Source organism: Rhea pennata, chromosome 1, assembly GCF_028389875.1.
Source record: "Rhea pennata isolate bPtePen1 chromosome 1, bPtePen1.pri, whole genome shotgun sequence".
Classification (NCBI taxonomy): domain Eukaryota; kingdom Metazoa; phylum Chordata; class Aves; order Rheiformes; family Rheidae; genus Rhea; species Rhea pennata.
This window is the reverse complement of record NC_084663.1, coordinates 213,529,344-213,554,839: the sequence shown is the minus strand read 5'-3', so window position 1 is coordinate 213,554,839 and position 25,496 is coordinate 213,529,344. Positions and strand designations below refer to the sequence as shown.

General features: G+C 42.5%; 2 protein-coding genes and 1 long non-coding RNA gene across 22 annotated transcripts in view; 2 read left to right on the top strand and 1 right to left on the bottom strand.

Moving 5' to 3' along the window:
* Positions 1–3,915: 3,915 nt before the first annotated feature.
* On the bottom strand, positions 3,916–14,939 carry THAP12 (THAP domain containing 12). 11 transcript variants are annotated; one of them, XM_062567439.1, is made up of 9 exons: positions 13,197–13,651; positions 12,061–12,158; positions 11,063–11,673; positions 10,276–10,349; positions 9,199–9,328; positions 8,902–9,022; positions 7,741–7,848; positions 7,004–7,040; positions 3,916–6,736 (listed from the first exon to the last, which is right to left on the bottom strand). In XM_062567439.1, the coding sequence occupies exons 6-9, from the start codon at positions 8,914–8,916 to the stop codon at positions 4,788–4,790; spliced, it is 2,109 nt and encodes a 702-aa protein (XP_062423423.1). In that variant the 5' UTR covers positions 8,917–9,022; positions 9,199–9,328; positions 10,276–10,349; positions 11,063–11,673; positions 12,061–12,158; positions 13,197–13,651; the 3' UTR covers positions 3,916–4,787. The 11 variants fall into 11 exon arrangements, with proteins under 11 accessions (XP_062423423.1, XP_062423428.1, XP_062423424.1 ...); XM_062567444.1 differs by having other exon boundaries at positions 11,402–11,673; XM_062567440.1 differs by having other exon boundaries at positions 12,061–12,125.
* Positions 14,560–19,973, top strand: LOC134135703 (uncharacterized). Its single transcript, XR_009957339.1, has 2 exons — positions 14,560–14,634; positions 15,730–19,973. It is a non-coding gene; the product is annotated as an uncharacterized LOC134135703 (long non-coding RNA).
* Positions 19,974–24,589: 4,616 nt separating this feature from the next.
* EMSY (EMSY transcriptional repressor, BRCA2 interacting) overlaps positions 24,590–25,496 on the top strand; it is a 40,284-nt gene continuing 39,377 nt past the window's right edge. For all 10 annotated transcript variants that reach the window (XM_062567434.1, XM_062567432.1, XM_062567431.1 and 7 more), the window contains exon 1: positions 24,590–24,689. The gene's annotated coding sequence lies outside the window, so the exon portion shown is untranslated. The remainder of the gene's footprint in view (positions 24,690–25,496) is intronic.

Genomic DNA, 25,496 nt, shown 5'->3' with positions numbered 1-25,496 from the left:
CTGTAGGCTCACAGCATGGCTTCTCCATAAGAAGGATCTGTTGTCGTCCCCACAAATGTTTTTAGTGTTTCTGTTGGTGCAGCACACGGTCATGAGCACATGAAGGTCTGATGGAGGTATGTAGGTATCACTGGTAGTTTTGGGGCACCAGGCAGCTCAGCATCCTTTAACCTGTCTCAAGAACGGTGCAACTAGGGAACTAGTTTGTTCCTAAGCAGAGATTTGATGTGAATTAACATGCAGTGTGGTTAGGAACCTTATGGAAAGCAGTAGCCACAGCAACACAAAAGCAACAAAATCCACTGTAAGATTGCCTGGGCAGTCACACAGCCAGTTACCTCATTAATTTACATGTATAAGGTAATTGATTACGAAACAGCTTAAGCCATTTGTCAGAAAAGACTTTAGTAAGACAGGAACCAGGCTATAATAGTGAGCTGTCAAGTTTCCTTGAGCATGGCTTCATCACAGTTTCTTTTCTAGCCTCCTGTCCTCAGTCATTTCTAACCTTTTAAATGCTTCTTTTCCAGTCTTGGTCTCTGCACCTTGCTAATAAACTGGGGAGGAAGGGCATCCGTATGGCATAGCTATGAAGTACTAAGTCTCTCTGGGAGAAGGGAAAACAGAGGAAATCAACTCTTTCCTAAGATGTTTTTAAGGGATGGCTTTCTTTTGAAAAGCTTTATAGAGACAAAACAGAAAACTTTATTTTTCATTAAAAAAAAGAAAAGAAAGTGGGAGCAGGGTGGGGCACTGGAATTAGCCCAGGCTTTATCCAGAGGAGTAGCAGTCCAGTGTCCTGAAAGAAAGAGATTAAAGCATAACCACAGAATCAGTTTTGGGGTACTCAGACCAAACTATCACCCCTGTAGATAGTGATCACACAGAAAAGCAGAGGAGTAAGGCACTATCAGGGCTGTCATGGCTGCACTGCTCCTGCTCAGATTTTACTTGCACCTGCCTTGTCTTCAAGGACGCTTCCAGGGATAACCATGCTGCCAGCTAAAACAGAAGACACCAAGGCACAGATTTACGAAAGAAGAAAGCTTGTTGCATTTAAATAAATAAATACACACACTGGACAACTATGGCAGTAATAAAAAAGAGCCATTACTTCATTATGGAACATACATATCAAATTTAGTTAGATTAATAGAATATTATTTTGCAACTTAAAGAAACCTTATAACAAACACACATCTATATTGAAACAGCTCTGCGTCTATAATATTTCCAATTCCATTTTTTGCTGATATGTCACAATACATACATGCCTATATATACATAGGCAAAATGGTAGGGAGAATGCTGTGCTTTGTAAGAAATGCTTTCCTTAGGGAAAGGAGGGAGCATTAGGGGTCTGGAAATTATCAAATGTTAAGCCTTCTTTGGGGTAACACCTATTGTTTTTCTAAGTCAGCATCTGTTTCTTGAAACAGATCCAGTAAAGAGATTTATTTTCATCTTTTATGAAATGGATGTCATGGGAATCATCTTTTATGGATGTTTCTGGCACCTCTGAGATTTGTGGTGTTTCACAGAAACAGAATACAGGGAGGAACAGGATAGATGCACCCAGAATCATTAAGTGGTTCTGGTCCTCTGCTTCTTTACAGCAGAACTTTGGCAGCCAAGTAAGTGGTGACAGGCTTTCTAAAGCCAATGATAGAAATAGAACTACAGGAGATAAAAGCTCCATGCTACTTTTCAAGGAACCAACAGTGAATTCTAATGGAAATTTTATGCTCGCACGGGAAAAAGAAATGCATATTCTTAAGACAAACACTGCTTTGACAAAACATGATCTACTGAGCAGCTAAGGAGCATCCACTTTTAAAATAACTTAAACAGACATATTGCTTGGTTAAAATCGAATGTTCCAAACAGCCAGATCAAAGTAAGGTAAATATCACAGATGCACCTTGGAAACGCATGCTGCTCTGTATTGGCAGGATATATAAGATGACAGTTCCTTCGGTCTCAAAAATCTGTTGACGAAAGCCACTACAGCTCCATTTTTTTCCCCTTCACGCAAAATTTTTAAGTTAAAGAGGAACGTTGCCATTGCAGTGTGCTATTCCTTTTCTCCTCTCCATCTTGCCAAGCTAGCACCCTGGAGGGCTCTACTCACACTATTTGCTAATTGATCCGCAGCAAAACCTTAAAAAAAATGCACTCTACATCCATAGGACAATTCAAATAATCTAAACAAGGAGCTTTCCTCTTCTGATTGACTACAAAACATCCCTGTAAAAGGTAATGCAATGATAAAGAAGCAAACAAGGCACTTAGAGCCAGCTAATTAAAACAAGCTAGTCACAACTGTATGTCTCGAGCTCCAGAAGACTCTCCAGTAGCTAAAGGAGTGTTTTACTGCATTTCCTTTCTTGAATTTGTCTCAGTACGTCAGTCAAAAACATCTCATTTACCTAGTCAGAAAGTTGTCTTCAGCCCTTCTGGCCTATTATGGCACCAAGTATCAATCTTCCTTCTGCGACTACGCACTTAAGCCTGGATTCATCCAATCTGATTTTATCCACTTACGTGCAATACCTGTATTAGCAGACTAGCAGTTTTGTGTTCTCTCTGTGTAGATCAGTGAAGAAAAGTAAACAAGCTTGAACTGTCCTTTGGTGGTATCTGTCTCTCTTCCTTAGATAGCAAAGGGGTCTACAGCAACCAGGCTCTTAGTTATGGTCCAGCAGAGCTCAGTGACTGAAATTAGATGAGATCAGTCTGGTTCACTGCACATTGAAACCTCCTACAAAAATAACCTTGCCTACTGCCACAAAAGTCAGAGTTCAACCAGTTCGTTAACCAGTCATGACTTTCTCTCTCAGAAGAATCTAAAAATCTTTCTTTCCTCAAAAACAAACAAACAAACAAAAACACTCCTGACCTCTGTATAGAGGATCGAGATAAGATTCACAACCTTAGTGGTCACAACCATCTCATATTGCTGTTTGGCTGCGGAACTCACAGACGGTCCCAGGATGGGAAAGGATTTTTAATCTACTTTATTAACATCGTAACTGAAATGCTCTTTTAAAAATGCAGGAAATTTGCTGTGTAAAATTTAAATTAAAATATACTGATAGCAATTTTTAAAAAGATTAATATAATTTTGGCTATTTACATATTTTCAGAGGGAGGAAAAAAACACAAGCTATTAGCTAAAATAGTTTTTGGGTGAGGCAGCAATTGCATTAATGTGAATCAGTAACGCGATCATTTAAGAAAGCATGCCAGAAAGTACATAAAAGTAGCAGTGGAAGAAAAGATAGTAAGTTGGGGTTTTTTTTGCTTTTTTGTTTGTTTTTTTTTCTGCTTCAATGTAAATAAAAGCTCTTTCTTAAAAAGGACATAGTCACTCTAACATCTAAGCTTATTATAACTATTTTTTTTTCTCTCAGATTATTCCTATTGTTTGAAGTGTACGTGTAATAATTGAGTTTTCAGTTGCTGGGAATCCTTCCCACTACAACTGTAAGAAAAAGTACTTAAAATGACAACTGTAAATAAGTTACAAAATTGGCAAGCATCAGGATAGCTGCAAAAACTGGCAACATTTTAACCATTTTAAATTTAATGCTTTTCCACTTGTCAGTGTTTCAATTAAACAAAACTTCCACAACTAAAAGCACTGTATTTAAAGTTATCTCAAAATACTTAAAAAAAAAAAAAAAAAAAAAAAAAAAAAAAAAAAAAACACACATCAGCAGAGCATACAGATCAGAAGTGTCATTACACAAAGCTTCCCCTGCCTTAAGACAACGCCACTCACTTAGAACCACAGAAATGATGGAGAAAAAAATAGCCCAAGTTAAAACACACATTCTCAAAGAGGCACTGCTTTACTAATAAATTCAGTACTATGTAAAAAGCAAATTCACATTTTATTTTAAATTGCAATAAACTGTACAAAATGTTTTATTTTTGCCAAAAATAACAGCAATATTTTCAATCTTACTTCTAGACAAACAACAACTCTTCCTTGTAATCTTTCCTGGGTGAGGTTACAAATAAAGACAATAAAATGCACAATTTTGTATCAGAGACAGGATAGAACAAACATTTAAATGCCACAGAATAAACTTAATTTTTAGTGTCTTCAAGGAATTTCAGTATTCCTGCCATACCTGTTAAAAATCTAAAGAAAAAAAAACAATTGTGTGCCTCACACAAAGGAATGTAAACAGTCATCAAGTGATTAAAGAGGCTGACTTTTCCAATAAAACCTCATCGTACCTCTAAATCATTAATTTTTACTTTTTATAGAGAACAGTCCACAGCATGAAGATCATGCAATAGCTGAATCCACTCCAAAATGCCAATGTATGCCTAAAGATTTTTTTTAGGTTTTCAAAAAGAGGAAAATTCTAAGTAACTAGACTGAAATGGACTATACTCTCTTTTTAACATTGTGAGTTTTTTCTTATCCTTATTCATGAGTGAATATGTAACAGCCCCATCAGATCTACAATCACCACAACATACTTTTTCCAAGATGCAACAAAGTAAACGAGCACCTAGTTAAGTCATTCAGATGGAGAAAGCACCATCTTCGCCAAGAGCAGGTTTATTTTCAGGCTTGTTTTTGTCCACATAATATATTTAATGCAGATTAAACAAAACACAGCTTGCGTCATTGACCACTGCTTCTTCAGTCTGAGACCTAAAATGGAAATATCATTGCAGTGATTTTTGAGATTTCACAGCTTTTTATCTCAACCTTGAAGTTTAGCTAGGAAAAAGCTGTTTCAACAGACTGGTTAGAGCTTAAAAAATTAAGCATCTTCTGTTACTTCGGAGTTATTTGAGGGAAGAAAGTCTTCTTGAAATTCTACTTTATCTGGATAAAGTTTTATGTAGGTGTCCACCATTAAATCTAAGTCATGTTTTATATCAAAGTTTATGTTGAGCAGAGCTAGGTTGCTTGACCTTTGTTCAGTCAAAGTGTTTTTCAGGTATGCCTTTAAGCGCTTTCGCCCTACTTCGTATTTCTCATTCTCCACCTTCATTACTGGAAGAATGCACAAGACTTTGAGCAATGCATATACATTAGGGAAAAATTTTATGTCAGGCAAATGAAGTGCTTCATAAATAGTAGCTGGAAGTTCAATGTCTTTTCCTCTGTGCTTCCACTTGATTCTCCAACAATGAAGCTCAGCAGAAAGCGTGTCTGGATTAGGCAAGTCATTTTTGTACATATCAGCATGATGCTCTTCAGATGTATTGAACTTGAGCTGCCCCATGACTGAGGGCACTAATGATAAACATTTGAGAGCTTTTAAATGTTGTTCTGAGAATATGTCTTTTAATTCTTGAATAATGTGCTCCACTGCAGGGACACTGAGGATTTCCTTGTAGTAATTTTCTGAAGTTATTTCAGAGTCCAAATTACCCTGTTGTGCCCTGCGAAATTTTCCAGGAAGTTTAATTTGTACGTCCAGTTTTGTAGCCAAATTTGTTGCTTCCTCAAACCAAAATTCATGGTAAACTTCAATATTTTCCATCACTTCATTCAGAGAATGCAACACTGCTGTTAAGCTGCTAGCTGCAAAGAATACATCTGATGTTTGTCCTTGGAGATTTTTTCCAAATGCTCTTGTAAAAGATAGAATGTTTTTCAGAATTACAATAGTGACAATGAAGTCAAAATCTGTTAACGCACTTGAAAGTACAAATGCTCGACCAGCAATAAAGTTGCTCCACCGGACAGATGAGTCACTGCTAACACCATCCAAACACAGTACCAATGCTTGTATCAGGTCCACTAAAACCTCAAAAGTATCATGTCTGCCCGTCCACTGAGAACGGCAGATCTCCTTCAGCTCATTACCTTTCTCCTCATTGTTCTGAAAAAGAACAGAAATTGTATTGTCCAGTTCTACTAGTAATTGTGGAGACTGATTAAAAAGACAGCAGACTTCTTCAATTGTTCCTAGTGCAATGGAAACACCAACAACAGGGACAGATTTTGCCAGCCATACATTTAAGGCACAAGAGGAACACAGCGTATACACAGCTTGTGGATACTTTTCCAAGAGTCTTGTAGCTACAACTTTCATTTTAGAAGCAAATCCACTGGAGACGATGTAGGCTTGACCTCGACAGTACTCCATGTTTAGACCCCACTTTTCAGTGATAGTCGTGTGGAATTTAACAGCTAAAATTTCAGGATCAGCCTCATAAGGCAAAAACCCTATGAATTCCTCTCTTAGATTATGAGACTCATCGACAAATCTCACCAAAACTGGCAAATGTTCTTCTCCAGCTATATCTACTACTTCATCAGTAACTATAGAAAAGAAGTGAGAGTCTCTTACTTCCCTCAGTGTCTCTTCTCTAACACAGCTTTCACAGATCTCAAGCATTTGCTTCTGCTGAGTTTTTGAACAATACTCAAGATTTACTGCAGTCATCTCAAATCGTTTCCTCAGAACTTCATCTCCAGCATTTATTCTATATTCCAGCAGAGCTTGGAAATTGTCTGAAGTGAAAATACCTTCTGGAAGTTCATCAACATTATGGCCATCCAAGGGAATATTTTGTTTACCCATTAGGATCAAAATTTCAAACAAAGATTTAAGGTAATCTTTGTTTTCTCTTTCTTCAAGTGTTAAGGGAACAGCTTCCTCCTCTTGTTCTTCCCCTCCTTCCTCTGAGACAGTATTCTGCGCACTGCTTTCGTTCAACTCTTGAGTTGTCTGTTCCCGTTCAAAAGCTTCATCAACTACAAAAATAAAATACTGTAAGACTACAGAAGTGTAAAACATACCATTTGCTTTCTCCTACTCTCCCCATAATCTTTTAAGTTACTGGAGTCCAAAGAATAATGTTTCTAGTTTAAAAGTGAATGAGTATTTCAGAGACAGTTTAGATTAGCTGTTTAAAATCAAGCAGCAATTCAGCTAGCTTCAGGATACACATGTAAGCTTACAGTTAGCATTCTGCATTACTCTTATCTGCTTCTATGAGCCCAAATATTTTGCCCACTTACTCTTTTGCTGCTTCAATGTTCTTATTTCATCTTCACTCTTAAAGAAAGAAAAAGAATTATATTTATGATAATGACTACCATGTGACCTTAAAATATTAAAACACATCAAGATCAGGTTATACTATTATAGATAAATACTAACACTTTTAAAATGGTCTTATGAAAAAGTGTTAGCAGATGTAAAAAGGAGGGATTTCTTCAGATAATTAGTAGATATGTATGTCATGACAGCAATAAACTATGTCAAAATAGTTTGCTCTTATTGCTAAAGTTCCTATATTTATACCAGGAGATTATTCAATCTATATTTTACAATTGTTAGTAAATCAGTTTTAAGGAAGAATTCTGCTTTGATATAGGATATATACCTAGTCACCACACAGAACTGTCTTTTACACTACTTTCTAAGTTTTAGTTAATAAACTCACTTATCAAACTTATGAAGGAATATCTAGAATTCATCTGTATTTTTTGAACATATGAAGAGATCTCATTAGTTGAGCTCTTCTTAATTTTCACTTGAATCTACAGATATCTATAGACACTTTTTCTGTAAATGATACAAAGGAGCCATTGACAAGTCACAATTTCACAGGAACTGCTTGATCTTGGTTATATGCATGGATCATCTTATATATATATTTACAACTTTTGTGTGACACTTTTATATAAAACTTCATCTGAACTTTCTTTGCATGTTAGAACAATAAAGACAAGTTCTTAAATTAAAAACTTACCAGCTCTTTTATTCTTTTTCTATGCCTGCTGTGTGGATTGTTCAGATGACTTGTAAGATCAAATATAGTTGGCACAGCATTATCCCTTAAAACTGTTCTGTAAGGACTCTGTAAGAAGATAGATATGTAGATTAGGGATTTCTCTGGGAAGTTCTCACTGCATGAATAAAAAAACCCAGAACAAATTTCAGAGGCCAGACACTCTAACTGTTTATGTTTTCATTTTTGCATTTTATTTGACAGTAATGATAGACAAATGCAGTCTTTTTCCTTTAGTATTTTTACTTTCTGATAGTTCAGAACAAACAAAATGCTACACTAAGTAATTCACATTTCAGGCATATCAAGAGAAAACTGAAAACAAGAGAGCTAACTCTTAGTTAGCTAAAGCTAACTACCTTTTCCCCCTTTGTCTCCACATCACATATCCCTGACAAAAATTCCGACCTGCATTTTAAATTATCCTACATAACTAAAGGAGCAAATGTGCATATATATCAGAGTGGAACTTAGCCTACAAATTAAAACTTGATACGAAGACCCAAATCCAGTTTCCTACTGTTACAGAAGCTCTTAAAATCAGCACCATCTTGTTAATGAGAAGAATTGAAAACTATGTATTCCATTAACAGGAAACAGTGACATGATTATAGTTGGATAAAATACAACAGGAACCAAAAGCTTGACAGATGTAAAGAATGTTTAAAACTCTCGGCTACAATGGAGTGCAACTGAACTCAATCAGACCATGTACACTTCAGTAACAGCACATTAATGATTTTAAATAATTAGAGGTATACAATCTTACACTCAATAGATTTATATAATGTTGTAATATCCAGTGAGAGTAAACAAAATGAGCATTGGTTCATGTGAGGAAAGAATTGCAATGAAGGCCAGAGCTCCACAAACGTTAAACCAGAAGAAGCAGCTCAGCTTTTCTCTTCCCCAACTGCTCATTTCCACCTCATCCTTTGTGCCAATACAAACATCCGCGAGTCTGTGCGGTGCCTGGACCATGATAATGATCTCAGTTAAACTAGGACTAATTTTCCCAGAGAATAGTTACCCAAGGCATCAAAGATTAAAATGCAACTTTCTGATTAAAAACGTTAATCACATTTTGCAAAATGCAAACAACAAGTATTTGGTTTTACTTACACTTCTACATATCATAGAAGTCTCAAAATGTTTTGCGCACAGCCTGTAGTGCTTGTTGAGTTGATCTGGAGTCTTATCTTCTAAATCTGCCCTTCGACAGTTCTCTACCCATCTTTGACATCTGCATGTAAACAAAAGGATTAGCTAGTTTTTAAACCAAATTCACAAGAATTTCAAATATTCACAATTTGTGGGCAGTGAGCATCTGTCCTTTATGCAAGGCTAGGGAAAATTATGTACACATTCCATTGTAAAGTCCTATAAAATCTTCTTATTTTTTTTTCTCTTTTTACTCACTATCTAATATCACTCCAGCAAATTTATGTCCAAATCTTTCCCATAATTCTTATGTTCCTGCCTCTGTCTCACATATACAGAGGCACATAATGCAGTTGCTCATGATCGCTGACCTGCTGACATTTAATTCCTAAAAAGGAAGGTAAGAAAAAACAAAGAGATGACATTGCAAACTAGATAAATTCATAAAATTTTTCAATACAGCTATAAAAATGGTTAACTTTTCTGCTTCTCGCTTCAAAATACAGTATTTTTCTTATTATTCTCATGATCAGGGAGTTTAGAGCAGAATTTTGAAAGCTGAAAAAAAAAAAGAAAAGCAGCTGTTCTAGAGACAGGGTTCACAGATATGAAGTAAGTTTTCATTAGATGTATATTTTTTACAACATTAATTTCTGCTTCAAATTAGTTTTCCAAGATATAACACAAATCTAAGGAAACACTTCCCCTATTCATAGGGGAAGCTATATATTAGATATGCAAGCTGATTTTCCTCTGGTGAGTAAAATATTTCCAATAATTTATGTAAATGTACCGATCAGCTTATATTTCCCCCAGTGGGGTCTCTGCAATCATGTTCTTACCAGGAAGTTTTGAGCCAGGAATTGCACAGATTGATTCTGCACAGCTACTCAAGTAAAACTCACCTGCTATTTCATTTGTGCAGTAAATTTTGTGTATATATATACATATTATATATACACATACTTTGAAAACACACAATACAGATGACTAAAAACCTTTGCACAGCAAGATTAATGACTTGTTCGTTATCCTAACCATATAAAGTGGTTACACAAACTCCTATTCTCCTAGGCTAAGTCCCCACCTAAACAAACTCAAGAAAATCAGAGAAAAACAGGCTACAAAGAATTATGATAATATTGCAATAATTCTACAGCCATGATGGGAAGGAACTTTCACTATATTCTCAGTGATTTATTTTACTTCAATGACTAATCTGACATATCAATTCTCTAAATATTTTTCAATATGGACTCAAATTTCTCACATTTTAGATTGAATATTTTTTAATTGGTACATGTCGGCTATGCCCACGAAGTTCTAGGCACTTACTCAGAGAAGTTATATAGAGTCTGTTACTTCAGTAGGGCATGGAGTGGGGAGATCTCCCCATAACCCAATCATTACTGAAATAAAAGGAAGTGACAGAAGTTATTGAGTTCACTTTAAAAACAAAAGGCTTTATACCTTATTCCTGAAGTAAAAAGCAGAAGCTTCCTTAACAAAGAAACTGCTAGAAATTGTTGGGAAATCAATGTTTTGGTGGACAACTCAAATAAGGAAATCCACAGTTCTGAATGGATTCCCTATTACCTGTATTTTAACTGTGGATGAGAGGGCAACTTTGAAGGTGAAGGGGGAATCTTGGATTCTGATACCTGCTGGCTGGACCAGGTGCACATTTTAACTAATTTTTGTTAATGTGAAGTATAAAGTAACTGTGGTGGGAAGTACCATAAAAAAGGAGACCATTTCTGATAGATTGTTCTCATGGATTTACACATAGTATCCTTAATGTTATTTTAAAAGTTTTTTTTTTCCCTTGCTCAGTCTTATCTATACAGTGGAATCACTTCAACAAGGGAAGAGTATTCTCGCTGTAACCTTGCCATAACCAAATGGTATAAACACTCTTTTTACATGAGACCCCCTTAATAGGCAATTTTTATTGAATCTGGCTGTCCTGCTTTCCTGAGTGTGTGCTCCAATTATTAGATATCTAAATAAAGGTAATCACATTGGGCTGTCACAGAGGTTGATCAGCCACCTTAGAGTCAATGGAGAGGGCTTCAGGCTAGCGGGGTGTCCAGAACAAGAGCTTAACTTTAGCAGATCTTACCCGTCACTCTCCACTGACTCAAGGAAGCTGAGGACTGCCATGAAGCGAAGTCAGAGCTCCTCGTGTTAAGGTAACTCCTGGCCACCATACAGGAACAAATTGTGGCAGTGATGGTGCATTTCAAGCACACACCAGAACTGGCTCACAGTTGTCGAGAACAAACAAAATCAGCCTGAATTGCTTCACTTCAGATGCTGCTGCCATCCAGAGAACAAATTAGATAGTAGTCACAGTCAGGGACCAGACTGTAGTAAGCGATGGCAGGAGACACGAAGAACTCTATAGAGGAGTCTAGCTCAGGAAATCAGCCTCACAAAGATAAAAATAACCATTAAATACCCTTCTTCTTTCCTGACTTCTTCTCTGGTTATGTAAAAGTGGCTGCGGCTGATGTCTTTTGAGCTGAAGTCAACACCGTCAGCCTGCCTTAGGCAGCACCACGTACAGGATCAGAGCAAAGCCCCTGGGGGTCTTGGCACGCATCCCGGGCAGGTACTCGTGCTAAGCTCCTCACCAGCAGGAGCAGCAGTTCTGTAACTGGAGCTCTACACATCTAGGAAACTTCACTGGCAAAAGCCACAGTGTCGATGTTTTCTCAAGTAGCTACAGGACTAGAGGGAGGTGGTATTTTAGCATAAAAGCTGTAAGTTTTTATACTTAAGTATTCAGTTAACACACACTGTATTCAATACAAAAAATGGGTATACATGTGTAAGTGCTTTAGTTGCAAAATATTTGGCACAACATAAAATCCGCTTCAATGTAACATTTTTCACCTTGCTTTAGTTACCATTAGGTTTTAAGGTTTTCGTCAGTCATAAACCTAATATTATTTCCAGAGATCTGCTGGTATCTCATGGACGCTTCAAAGGCATTTTTATTTAGGTTCAGATATAATTTAAATCATTTATTTTACCTCAGTGCTGGTCAATAACAGTAGAATAGCATCTCCATTGCTTAAAAAAAAATATATTTTGTTCCAAATACTCAAACCTCACCTTAACTCAAACTGCCGTGAACAAGAGTCAGAAACACGGATAGCTCTTACTGTGGGGATCACTCCCTAGATCACGTAAAATTATTAAAATGAACATCCCTGTTGGGGAAACAGAGGCTATTTATTTATATTCGTGTTTGATGTGAAAAAAACTATGCACCATCCACTAAACACAATCAGTTCTTCTAAGCCTAATCATTTCACCCCTTCTAATATTCTCAGATAGAAAAAAAATAAATGAAATTTGTCTCAATTAACCGGTTAGCTCTCAGACTCATTACTGCTCTAAAGATCATCTTTGGGATGTCTAGCTGAAACTGCTTAGCACTGAATTGGGAAAAAGTAAGGATAATTATTCAGTTAATATGAAAAAGTTGAAAGGATGTAGCTAATGGAGCCAATTTACTTGGAACTAAGTATTTCCTATCAATAATTTTTTTAAAAAATAAAGTTTATTTTTAAAGATGCACTCTGTTATGCCCTGTTTTCTCACTGCAAGATCCTAAGAGAAAATAAACACATTTTCGGCATGAAAATAGATCACTAATATTCTATAGTCTACAAAGTCATAAAAGTTACAATGATTTATCAATCTTTGAATAGTAAAAGTTACTAAAAAAAAAAGAAAAAAACAACTTATGCAGAACACTGACAGAGCAAAAGGGGTGTCAGGCAGTTTTTAATCACTGAACCTGCAACTCGCAGAGGACACAGAGTTGAAAGAGGCAACACTAGGAGCGAATCACACGGATGGTAAGTTAAGAGTAGGCAATCAGTTACTTTGCTTACTGTTATCATTAAATGTATAACTATATCTAATATGGGTTAAACTACAAAACTTTGCAGTGTACAACCACTGGAAAGAGGTTTGATAATCGCAGTTTTAACATAAAGCACTAGATTCACTCAGTGAGTGTGAAAACATACCCGAAAACAATTTTAAGAATAGGTTAGTACCATTATGAGATTTTTATGCCTTCTTTTGAAAATACTTGGGGACTATTTTCCCAGTAAAACTATATATCCGCAATTCCCTTGGGTTTTCAAGTTGTCTAAAAACCAGGTGATGCTGCCTCAAGGAAACGAGCAGGGAGCACGTTACCAGAGATTGCTGACGTTGCTCTGGCGAGCACGCACCTCCCAAAACTGAGAAATGAGGGAAGCCAAATTATTTTGGAGAGCTGTATGGAGGGGGGCATCTGCATCTGTGAGTTACCATGGGCAGCGCGGGGCGGGGGTCGATGCTGAAGTGCAATGTTTTTACTGCTACTAGTATTTTCCACCATTCCCTAAAGCATTCCTGCTGGCTACACCGGCTCCTACGGACTGAAATCATCACAGCCATGTGCCCACGGCTGCCCCACGCCGCTGGAGGCCACACGCTCCCCACCACCACCACCACCACCACGCTGCTCATGGCCACGTGCCCTCCTCGTGTGAGCCCCACACCTCACACGACCATGGACACCCCCATCGCTGCCCCACATCTCTCAAGACCACCAACACCCCCCTACACACACTGCTCAGGGTTTCATGCTCCCCATCATTGCCCCGCACGTCCTGCAGACACACATCCCGTCATGGCCCCACGCTTCTCAGGACCACAGGCCCCCCATCGTCACCCCCCACATCCTACAGACACGTACCCCCCACATCACAGCCCCACATCCTACAGACACGTACCCCCCCACATCACAGCCCCACACTGCTCTCAGTCACGCGCTCCCCATCACGGCCCCACACCTCACACACCCGCCATCGTGGCCCCACACCTCACACGTGCCCCTCACCCCATCGTGGCCCCACACCTCAGAAACCCTCCATCACGGCCCCACACGCCTCGTGTCCCCCCCCCCATCATACCCCACACGTCTCAGGGCCACCCCCCATCACGGCCCCACACCTCCCATGTCTGCCCCCCCACCACCACAGCCACACACGTCTGAGGGCCACCCCCCATCACGGCCCCACACCTCCCATGTCCCTGCCCCCACCACAGCCCCACACGTCTCAGGGCCACCCCCCATCACGGCCCCACACCTCCCATGTCCGCCCCCCCCACCACCACAGCCCCACACGTCCCATGTCCGCCCCCCTCACCACAGCCCCACACGTCTCAGGGCCACCCCCCATCACGGCCCCACACCTCCCATGTCCGCCCCCCCCCCACCACCACAGCCCCACACCTCCCATGTCCGCCCCCCTCACCACAGCCCCACACGTCTCAGGGCCACCCCCTCACCACAGCCCCACACGTCTCAGGGCCACCCCTCCCACCACAGCCCCACACGTCTCACCCCTCCACACCCCATCGCGGCCCCCCGCCCCCCCCCCCCGCGCTGCCCCAACTGTCAATCATCCCCCTCGCGACAGGCGCGCGCGCTCCTCACGCGCCCCCCACCCCGCCCCCCCAAGGGGGCCGCGGCCCGGGCGGCGCATGCGCAGGCGCCCGCCCGCCGCGGGCCGCAGGGTCTCGCGCAGCCCCGCCCCCCCGGCGGCACCACAGCGCGCGCGCGCGCGCGCGGGGCCTCCGTGAGGAGCGGCGGCAGCTCCGGGCGGCCGCGCCGCCGCCTAGGTGAGGAGGCGCGGGGGGGAACGGGGAGGAAGGGAGGAAGGGAGGGAGGGAGGCGCCTCCGCCGTGCGCGGCCCCTGAGGGGAGCGGCGAGGCCGGCCGCTCCCCCCGCTTCCATCCCGGTCCACTCCGCCCCCCCCCTCCCCCCGCCTTCGGCGCGGGCGCTCTGGCAGGGGCGGCGCTGCCCGTGCCCGGCTGCGGCCTCACCTGACCGGGTCCCGGGGGAAGCGGAAGAAGGCCAGGTCGGACTGGGTGCTCTTGCGGGTGCAGTTGGGGGCCGCGCAGAAGTTCGGCATGGTGCCCCGGTTTGGAGCCTCTGCCCCTTTAAATCCGCGGGCCGGAGGGAGGGGGGTGGGGGGGTGTATGTGGGGTGGAGGAGGAGGACGGGGCGGGGGGGGAGGGAGGGAGGAGGGGGATGGGGGGGGGAAAGCGGCTCCACACTGCTGTGAGCGGCCGGGAGGATTCACCGCCACCCTCCGCGGGGACGAGAGCCGCCTCCTTCCCACAATGCACCGTTCCCGGCGGGCCTCGCGCGCCGCTGGAGAACCCGGATGTGCGGCGCGCATGCGGCCTGGGCGCGAGCGGGCTCCCGCCGGCGCCTTTGCGCCTGCGCATGAGAACGAGGGACGGTGGGAAGCGCGGCGGCGGCGCGCATGCGCAGAGGCGGGGCCGGCCATGCGGATGAGCGCCCCGGGCTAACCTCAACCTCCTAATTTTCCATGATGAGCCTTCTGGGCTCAAGGAAGCAAAAGAGCCGACTCTGGCTCCAAGAAGATGGAATAAGGAAGTGAAGTGCTGTTTTCAGAAGTTTAGCTTGCCAAAATAAACGTTAAAGTCCGTTTCTTGAGTTACTACAGCCATACTGTATGCAGGGGTGGACAACCATCCTGGTGGTTCCTGTTGTGGCTGTTCCTAGTTTCTGGAATCGTGTTTTACAGCCTGCATCAGCCTGGATGCTTGTTTGCATTTAGCTATGAAGCCTTAATGAGTCGTAGTTAGAAATCAAGCAAAATATGTTACATAATAGGTAAATGAACAACTATGCAAAAATACAAATAGTACGGCATAATCTTTTTTATATTTTGTTTTGCATTTTAGGAAGGCATTGTCTCATTATCTGGGTTGTGGATTAACAAACTAAGAGCTCGACTGTGTGTGTGTTTTAAACAATAAAGTAACCAAAATGGGAAGTACAACTAGTATGAAGACTTCATCAGTGTTCTCATAGGTAAAAACAAAGCAGAGCTCAAAAAGAAAACAAAAACCCCCCAAAAAGATGAAATAGAAAACTGGATAGCTGGAAGAAGAAAAATACTGATTCAACAACTGTGACCTACTGATGATTTAAGGTAATAGAAGTAGGAACTGTGAAATGTATAAATTCCGATGGCAGACAAGAATTGTTTCAGGTACTACTGTGCTATAATGGTTTAGTGTAATAGTTCAGCTTTGATAAAAATACCTCTTACCTATCTCCTCAATGTCACATAAAAAAGAATCTCAACAAAAAGATTTCCTGGGCATTTGGATGTATAATCCGAATATATAAAATAGGTAAAGTATAACTCTTTTCAAAAAGCACATAATGTAAAAACTCAGTTGATTCATTTTGGCTAGCTCCTAAACTTGACAGCTTTTTTTGTTTAATATGAGTAGGATAACAGTTGTCCTTTGCCTTGGCATCAAATGCCCTTTGAACTAGGAAAGTCAGAGCATATCTCACTGGAGTAATTTAATTTTCATCAATTTCTGTGGTGTTAATTCTTTGCCAGAACTCTAATTCAGGCACATAGCTGTGTTTGTTCCTGTTTGTGGACACAGAAAGAAGTATCTCCCTGCCAGCCTCTGGGTACCTTCTTGTCTAGTGAAGTCTTGTTACTGATTTTCTTGTTGCTTGTTTTCTTGTTGCTGTTGAAGAGCTAATTTTTAGTGATGTAGTAGTAAGCACTTCTGAAAATTAGCTTCTGAAACTTGTATACAAAAATCACTCATTTTTTTCTGCTGAGTAGCCTTTGAAATGTGCATGTATAGTCTGTATACTGATAATTTTGTTTTTGAATAAGCCTCCTGACTATTGAAGTGTCGTTCACAGTATATTTCCAAACATTTCCATCCATACTCCTTTTATATTGTGTGGGGTGTGTGTATTGTATTAACAGTGTTATATGAATGATCTGTATCCACCAGATAAATTATTCTTAAAAGAATTTGGTGTGTTTTGTGTGAGGTTTTTTAATTGCTTTATTTCTGCACTGTGTTTTTAAGGTTTGCTGTATCTTAATCCCAGGATCACATAACTGTGGATGCAAATTAATAATAATAATTTTATGTTTTATGTGAGGTTTTGAATATAAGAAAAGAAAGCTGTTGGCTTTGCAGCAGTATACTTTTATGTTAGGGCACAATTTGTGTCAATCAGGGTCTGCTCGCTTACACAGTTTTGTGCACAGGCATCGCTCTTCAAATGGCCTATATTACGCTATCTATGCAAAGCTGTGTCTGAAGTTGTGAAGATGGACTATTATTCTTTCTTAGACCCTCATTATAGAAGCTCAGACTCCTTATCGATATATTTATGGATGCATGGAAATCTCCATGCAAGACTTAAATTGAGAGAATACAAGCCATTCTTATTTACTGATCCTTTGTTAATGATTGTATTCTTAGGAAAATCAAGGACAATGATTGTCAGATAAGGAAATGCCTGGTTTCACTGGCCATTAAGATCATGATCTTCAATTGTATTTATGCTGTTGTCTGTGGAGCTGCCTTGTGGTCCAGTCTCTGTAAAACAATAGAATACATCCAGGTGATATATTTGCCTGCTTCTCCAAGATGCGTGTTTCTTTCACATCTAGCCTTGTAAGCCTTGTAAAAGTATTTCAGTCAAAGCTGGGAGCAAGTTGTCTAGTGATGAGTTGACTTGAATTTAAAAGCAATATGTAGTACATTCATGGATTAAAAGTGCAACTTCGGGGAACACATGCAAGCTCACCAAAAATATCATGCAAAACAGTTCCTAGAGTGGCTGAACTCTACTAAGCGCTAAATTGAGGCGTCTTCTCCCAAATCCGGAAGTACACTAGACCACTACTGGTGGTTTGTAATGTGTTTACGTGGACTAGATCAGGACATGAGTTACAGCAGTGTAGCTGTAACTTGAATCATTTGCCTTATTCTCATACTTTCTATTTTAAATTGCCTCTGTTTTCTTAGCAAATTTATACATTCTCAACCAACACTGGTATTAACAAAGAGAATGGAGGTATACTGCTTTCTCCATAAATGACAGAGGGTATGGCTTAAACTCATTCTTTAACAGGCAACAGAATGGCACAGTGCATTTTTTCATTTTCCAAGGTTATATAATCAGATTTTTGCCTCAGTGTTGCAGAGCGTTTAACAGATGCTCAGCTGTATTTGGATGTATTAAGCATTGCTGAATGTAGGTACTTGCAGTGCTGACGGTCTTAAGACTTACGAGTTAATACAGTCAAAATAAATATTTATTTTATATGTATTACAAAAGGAGAAAAGAGCTCTTCTGTTAACTGGCAACCCAAAGCTATGTTCGGTGAAATTGAATTGAAATATGGTTATGGATTTAAATGCAAACAGTGGTGAGCTTACAGTGACAATCCCAGTATCTGACAAGGCTGTGTAGAAAGGCTATTCTGGCCACCTGCCAATGCCCAAAAGTTGCTGAGGCTTGTGTTCTTATCTTAGCTAGGAGAAAAATAGGATGGGAAAGAGCTTGAGGAGGAAAAGAGAGTTTCAGAGTAGTCTAAGAGTAATGGAATGAAATTAAAATGAAGAAGGAAAATGTATCAAGCCTATGAATAATCTCTTAAGAGCAGTGGAAACTCCATTGGTTAAGCCACTTAACTAAGGAACAAAAGAAAAATGACTGAGAAACAATGTAATTTCTGTTGGAGTCTGTGCTGACTTACATGCTGGAGTACTGGAATGTCTGCTTGCATGTAACAGCACCCTGAAACCCTACTCAAAAAAGCATAGATAAGAAACTGCAATGTCTACTTTTTGACTGCTAACTGCAATGACCATCTTTCCTACTTTAATAGCATTACAGAAGATGCCATATCAATATCTACTGTTAGGCAAAACACCAAAGATTTAAATTCCTGAAAAGTTTTAAATTATCTACAAGGTTGCATTAACCTTAATATAAAAATGCGATAGGTTTCTAGCCTCTCTTCTCAGTTCTAGCATCTTGATAAAAATATTTTTTTTCTATTTTTTGCCTGTGAAATTACCAGCATAAGACTCATGGAAGTTGAAATTCACTGCTTATGGCAGGAAAAAAAAAAAAAAAAAAAAAAAAAAAAAAAAAGACCAGCTACATGAGCTGTGCATGTTTCTCAATGTAGTACCAGGCTGATGTGCCTCCTTCTGCCTTCAATAAACTGCTCTGAAGAAAGAGGATATTTCAGAGTCTATGTTAATCCAGTTCTTAGCTTGGGTCATACAGGATCAGTCAGCAGCTTGCCACGACTAGAATGGAGATTGTCGCTGCGTTAGCTGAGATGCAGTTAATAATCCAGTAGGATCTACAGTGAGGCTGCTGGGCTGATTTCATATGAGCCCCCATAGAGCTGGGAAGTACAACTCTGCCAGTTTTGACCTAGGCTGCATACAAATCACACCCTCAGAGTGAAAATCACCATTTTCCCCTTCAACTGTGCCATCCTCCTGCTCATACTTCAAAATTACAGTTCATTGTCTTCCTACCACTACCTGACGTGATAGAGATAGTTAAACATAGTTATATTCTGTAAGCTTTCAGAAAGCTTAAGTGTAATTGATTAGGCCAATGCTTGTAATTGCTGCAAATCGTATTCTGTATGTTGAGGGGGGAATCTGAGGATTTACAATCCAAGTGAACATGAAACAAACTGGCAGTGCTTGATGGTCAGTACTTTTCTTTCTCTTACAGTTAAGAGAAAAATTTTGATTAAATGCATATAGTTGACCAAGTTCTTAAGGAGACTATCAGGATGCTGTTATAGTTAATAATACCTAGCTGTCCTGTGTCACTGTCCCTCATTAGTTTTCGAAATGCTTCATAGAAGTGGGAAAGGGAGGCACAAAAAAAGTGAAACAACTTGCATAGGGTTGATAGGAATATGGCAGGTCCTGAGGAGTATTCTGCTGACTGTAATAGGAAAGATAATGACAAGCAGCTGTTAACGTGTTCAAAGCTAACGTGCCCAGTCAAATATGACCAAGTTGTAAAATGTAATGATTTACTGCCTGTAGGTGTTTGAATTGTGTGAGATCTTAGGTTTCCTGAAGCGCAAAATAAAATGGATTGTTAGAAACTACTTTCACTTTGTGGGCTTTTTTTGTTGAATGGGAACGGATTTGTTTTGGTGGATGAAATTTTGTATGAGTTTGAGTCTTACGTCCCCTGCTGTCATTCCGTCATTTTCTGTTCTGCCCAGAGTTCTCCTGTACACGTCCACAAAACGCCCCCTGAAACACGACAGCACCGACTCCTTTTTGTGTCCCCACGGGCTGGTCTGCACGTGTGGCTCCGTCCGTGTTCCCTGCCACAGGCTGAGGAAGAGGTGGCCTGTGCTGTGGCTCATCTGGAGCTACTTGTGTGCTCGCTGGCAACCTCGCTCTTGCTATAAACCGATTTATAGCTGCACGAGGGCAATAATTTGAATCTCCGACTATTGAATCAGTTGCCAAATCTGGTTAGTTATTTTGGGGTTAGTTATTGTGGGACAGAACTGGCAGACTGAGCTTTACCTTCTTAGGAAATAAGGCAAAACCCCTCCTAACAAAAGCACATCCCAAAGCACTTTCTGGGCTTTAGCTCCAAAACGCTGGTGTTTGTATCCTTTTTATTGACTATAGACTTCGTTAGCATTGAGGCTTCCAGAGATCATAATTTCCCCTAGAAATTTCTGCCGTAAATTCAGTGTGATGCTGCTACCAATAAGTTTCTCTTTTGTTTTACTTTCTTAAAAGTCAGAAAGTGCTGGATAATCTTAGTCCTCCTTCACTGAAGATTGGTCAGGAACTGAGGATGTATAAGAAAGTAGTTAACATCTGGGAAGCAAGAGTAGAAAAAAATGTTTTGGCAGTTTCATATTCTGCATTTTCTTCGTTTACTCACATTGAATCAGCTTAGTTTATTTGAGTTTACCTAGAAAATTGAAGCTGCAGTAATTATTTGGCCATATTTCTATATTAATGAAATAAGTAAACCACATTTCCGTTTCATTTTTTAGTATATTGTCACCCTCTCGGTATTTTTGTCTGTCATCAGACAGAAAGAAACGCAGTCAAGTCGCAGTCTTATTTCGGTGGCTTCTCTGGATTAGGGTAAAAGATCCAGGTTAGCTCCATGCGGTCATTTTGGGTCCAGATAACCTTCGCAATGGAAGTGTAATGAAAAAAATCTATGCTGCTCCTGGGACAAGCTTGGGCCTAGAAGCAGATGAATGATTTTTGTGCGATCCAGGGCTGCCTTAGCAGAGCCTGCTCGGCTCAGAGGCGGCTCAGGTGCATTTGCTAGAAATCATCTCTCTCCTGCACAGTGACAACCCACGTGGCTCCATCCAAGTCAATTAGCCACCGCAAAGCTCTGACCTTGCCAGATTTTGACTGGTTCAGACAACTACATGTGCTCCTCAGGACTCATTATTTAGGTTTTTCTTTCCTTTGTCCACTCTATCTCGGTTCTCCTTCTGTTACAGAGCATGGAGAATTGATTGCAGTTAGATAAATTAACCCGAAGTAAATGGCAACTGTGGTGCTGTAATTACAACCAGAATTTGGCTTATGGACTTTCTGGATTTCTCCTCCATGCTTCCAGGCCGGGGTCTTCATTCTTAATAAAAAGAAGTATTCTTGGAAATAATCTTACACCATCTGCAAAAACTGGAAATAATGGAAATAATAATAATAAATAACTGGAAATAATCTTACACCATCTGCAACTTCAGACAGTTCATACATAACCAGCTCATTTTTTAAATCTCTTATTCTGTGAGCCTAAGGAAATGAAGCTTACATGATTTTTTTTTTGAGTACATACATATGTATATAGTGATCTCTCAGAGGACAGGTGACCAGCATGAGCTCAGCTATTACCAGATGACAGAGATTCCACATGAAACTCTGTGCAGGAGAGGAGTGCATTGTTTTAAATATACAAACTTAAAGAAAACATTCAGCTATAATCTACACCTTCTTTTATAGCACTGATGTTGCAGCATCCACCTGAGCTTTGCACAGAGCTTAGGACCTTTGCTTTTGTCAGCTATTATTATGCAGATACAATGCTAGTTGCTTTCAGCTGGTTGTTGTTTAAGAAGATATTTTAAAAAGTGAGAAAATTGTACTAGCTCTACTGTACTCTTCAGCATAATTGTTTCCAAGTACTTGAGATTTATACTACTGTAGAGAACAATAGAAAATGGAAAGTGAGAAAACGTTTATCGCTGATCACATCTGCAGGGAAGATTCCCCCTCCCCCCCTATATTTTAGTGGAAATAATGGTGCTTGTGGATCTGGAAATAGGAGTTACAATTCGAAGTACACTATCCACTTTATCTTCACCTCTGAAAACTTCCAGCTGTCTTTGGCATTCTTAAAGGAAAATATGATTTTCTTATTTTCTTGCTGCAAAATGCAGGCATAAGCTGGATTATAGTTCAACCTGGAGCTTTTTCATTTCTAATGACATTTTCTTCTTCTTCTTCTTTTTTTTTTTTTTGGTCCCTGAGGACTAGAGAAGATACTGTAACCACCGTTTGCCTTCTGGCCATTTGCACCAAGAACCGTTCCTTGAAGCCCTGAGGAGCATACCAATGAGCCCTCCCTAGAGCAAGCCAGCGTCTTGCTCGCTGAGGACGGCGTTACACGCTTCCCTAGTAAAACAGCTCGCCAGGAACAAAAGGAGTTTCTGCTGATTTGCAGCAAATTTGCAGCAAACGCTTCCTCAGATTGACGCTTTCAAATTGCATAGAAAGAAAGGTTCTGCTTTTTTCTTTTTTTTTTTTTTTTGTTGGGGGAGGATTTTTTGGTAAAAAGATCTGCTGGTGACATGCAGCTCGGCCAGCCGGGACCCAGCTTCTGCGAAGGGATCAGGGTGCAGACGCGCTTCTCGCAGGTGTGTCCCTGAAACCACCGGCTGCTCTCGGCTCTCGCAGCTCTCGGCGTCCGCACGCCGAAAACCGAGAGCGGAGCGGAGGGTGTGTGTGCGGGCGGGCGGCCCTTCCTTGCTCTTAGTCCAAGCATCCCCTTCGCAGAGAGCCCGTGCGTTTGGCAGGTCGCTTAGCGAAACCGCAGAAAAGCATGTAAGATTAAGCACGGGAAACAAGGGCACAGGGCAAAAACAAAGCCTCGACAGAGGGAGGCTTGATGTCAAAAGAGCATCCTGAAGGGGCTCAAGCATGACTTTAGTCGCACCACCTTCCAGCAACCACTTTGCAGAAAGTTACACATATATATGATTTATATACATCTATCTTATTTATATAATATTATATTTATTGTTACTATATTTATATATTTTATATATACTTTCTTACTGCAACAAATACGCGTCTTTTTTCGGCTACAGCTTCATCCCAGAGACTTTTTTCTTTTCTATTTTCCAATCAGATATAAGGACATTTTAAAAGATGCAATACACTGCTTTTCTCTGCAAACCACAGCAAAAGTTATAATCACTGTTATATAAAAATATAACTGCTGGGCTCGGGACTCTGCAGTCAGCGTTTGTGGCTTTTGGGATTACGTGGTTGCTGTAGGTACTGACAAATTACTACGGGGAGCAAAAATATGAAGCAGGCACGAGCATGGTTTTAGGGCGTGGATTTAATAACCTGACTGCTTGCAGGGAAGAGCGGTGGCTGGGGTCCTCCGGAGCGTAACACATAACCACTGGCAATTTTATGTTAGAAAGCTAGAAATGGCCAAATAAGGGCACGTGTCAATCTCACCGGATTTCCTTTCGGAAAACAGCGGTCAACAGCTGATGCCTGAAGCACAAGAAAACGCGACGAGTGCAAAAGCCGTGGTGGGTTTTGGGCCGCGGCGGTGCCCGAGCGATGGGTGAGCCCTCCCTGCCAGCCCCAGCGCTCCCCGCTCCGCCCCGAAATCCCGGCAGCGGGGCAGCAGAGGGGCTCATCCCTCCACGCCGCTGCCCAATCCACCCCATTTGCCAGATTTTTCTTCCGTCGTCTCTGCACCTTTGCGCTTCAGCGCGCCCAGCACTCATGGTTTTTTTTTGTGTGCAAAGTAGCACGATGCTACTACCCAGGCGGCTCAGCCAAAGCGTGCAGCTGGCCTGCAGAATCTCGGCAGGGACATTCTGCCCCCACTTTTTATTTGCAGTTTTCCTTTGCAACAGCGCGTGTCTATTAATAGAGGAAGAGGAAGGAAGCGAAGAGTTTCCGTGGAAAATGCACCATCCGACAAGCCGCAGGATGGCCACGCTGCCACCCCGGGTTGTAAGCGTCGCTTTCCCGTTTGGGGGGCCGCTGCTCTCCCAGCAGGTCCCGGTGCAACAAGCAGACGCCGCGTTGCGCCCGAGCGTGCTCGGCGCTGCAGCCTGCACGACCTAAGTCCCGCCGCGCAGGAGGAGAACGCCCGCATGTTTTATGTCCCCTCTGGCTCCCCGTACCGGCCGCCGGGCCGTGGCGGGACGGCGGGGCTGCGATTCTCACCGCGTCTACCGCCTCCAGGACTACAGCTCCCAGGAGCGCCCGCGGCGGCGCGCATGCGCGCGGCGCCGCCCTTCGCCATCTTGGCACCGCTTCGTCCATCTCCTCACTGGTGGCCGCCTGTGTGTTGGAGGGGGGAGGGGAACGAGAAAACTACAACTCCCAGCGTGCGCCGCGGCGTCCGCGCACGCGCAGTACAGCCCGCCGCCATCTTGGCCCGGGGAAGCGCTGCCGCCGCCGCCGCTAAACAAACCCGAGAGCGGCACCGTGAGGGAAGGGGAGGGGGGAGGGGCCCTGCCGCCGCCGCCGCCGCCGCCGCGGAGCCTTTCGATGTGCCGGGCACGGCCGGTCAGGTGGGTCCCGCTCCCCGGCAGCGCCCCCCTATCCCCCCTTTCCTCCCCCCGCCTTGCCGGGCGCTCCGCCGCGGCGAGGGGAGCAGCTCCCCTTGCCGGGACGGCGGGTCCGCGCCGCCCCCCTCACGGGCGCGGGCCGAGCCGCAGGCCGCTGCGCTCGGCCCGGCGGCTCCCGCCACCTCCCCCCTCCTCCCCTCCTCGCGGAGCGTCGCCCGCTCCCGCCGGTCCGCTCCTCCCCGCCCCCCACCACCACCGGGGGCCGCAGAGAGGCCCTCGGGGGCGGCGGGCGGCCCGGCGCCCTTGTGCGGGATCCCGGTGCCTCCAGCTCCGCGCTGGGAGGTGCGGCGGGGCCGGCGCTTTTGTTCCCGGTGCCATTTCCACTCCCCCCCCCCCCCCCCCCCCCAAACACACACAGCGGTGCCGCTCCCTGGCCGGCCCCGCTCCCCTCCGGCTCCTCCTGCCCATCGTTGGCCGGCGTGGGGGTGGATGCGCCCTGCTTCCCCGCCACCCCCGAAATCTCACCATCGGGCCAGGACGGTGTACCCCTTTTGTTTTTTTTTTTTTTTTTTTTTTTTTTTGGGGGGGGGGGAAGGGGTTAGTACGTTGTAAAGCGATTTTTCTTCACGGTGTTTTTGCCATTCTGTCGTATAATAGGCTGGTGCTAAATGCATTCCCCCCCCCCCCCGGGGGGGCGTGCGGTTAGCTGGAAGAGTTCTTATAATAGGTGTTCTGTGCATAAAGAGAGGGAGGAGATTCAAACATCAATTCGGAGAGCGTTTCAGCATGAGAAAAGGCTTGAGAAGGAGA

Coding starts and splice junctions, on each gene's coding strand:
- THAP12 (XM_062567438.1), bottom strand. CDS start 14,927: ATGCCGAACTTCTGCGCGGCCCCCAACTGCACCCGCAAGAGCACCCAG. Junction 9,023..14,838: donor TTCCCCCGGGACCCGGTCAG/GTGAGGCCGCAG, acceptor GTTTACATGCAG/ATGTCAAAGATGGGTAGAGA. Junction 7,041..7,740: donor GAAAAAGAATAAAAGAGCTG/GTAAGTTTTTAA, acceptor TCTTTCTTTAAG/AGTGAAGATGAAATAAGAAC.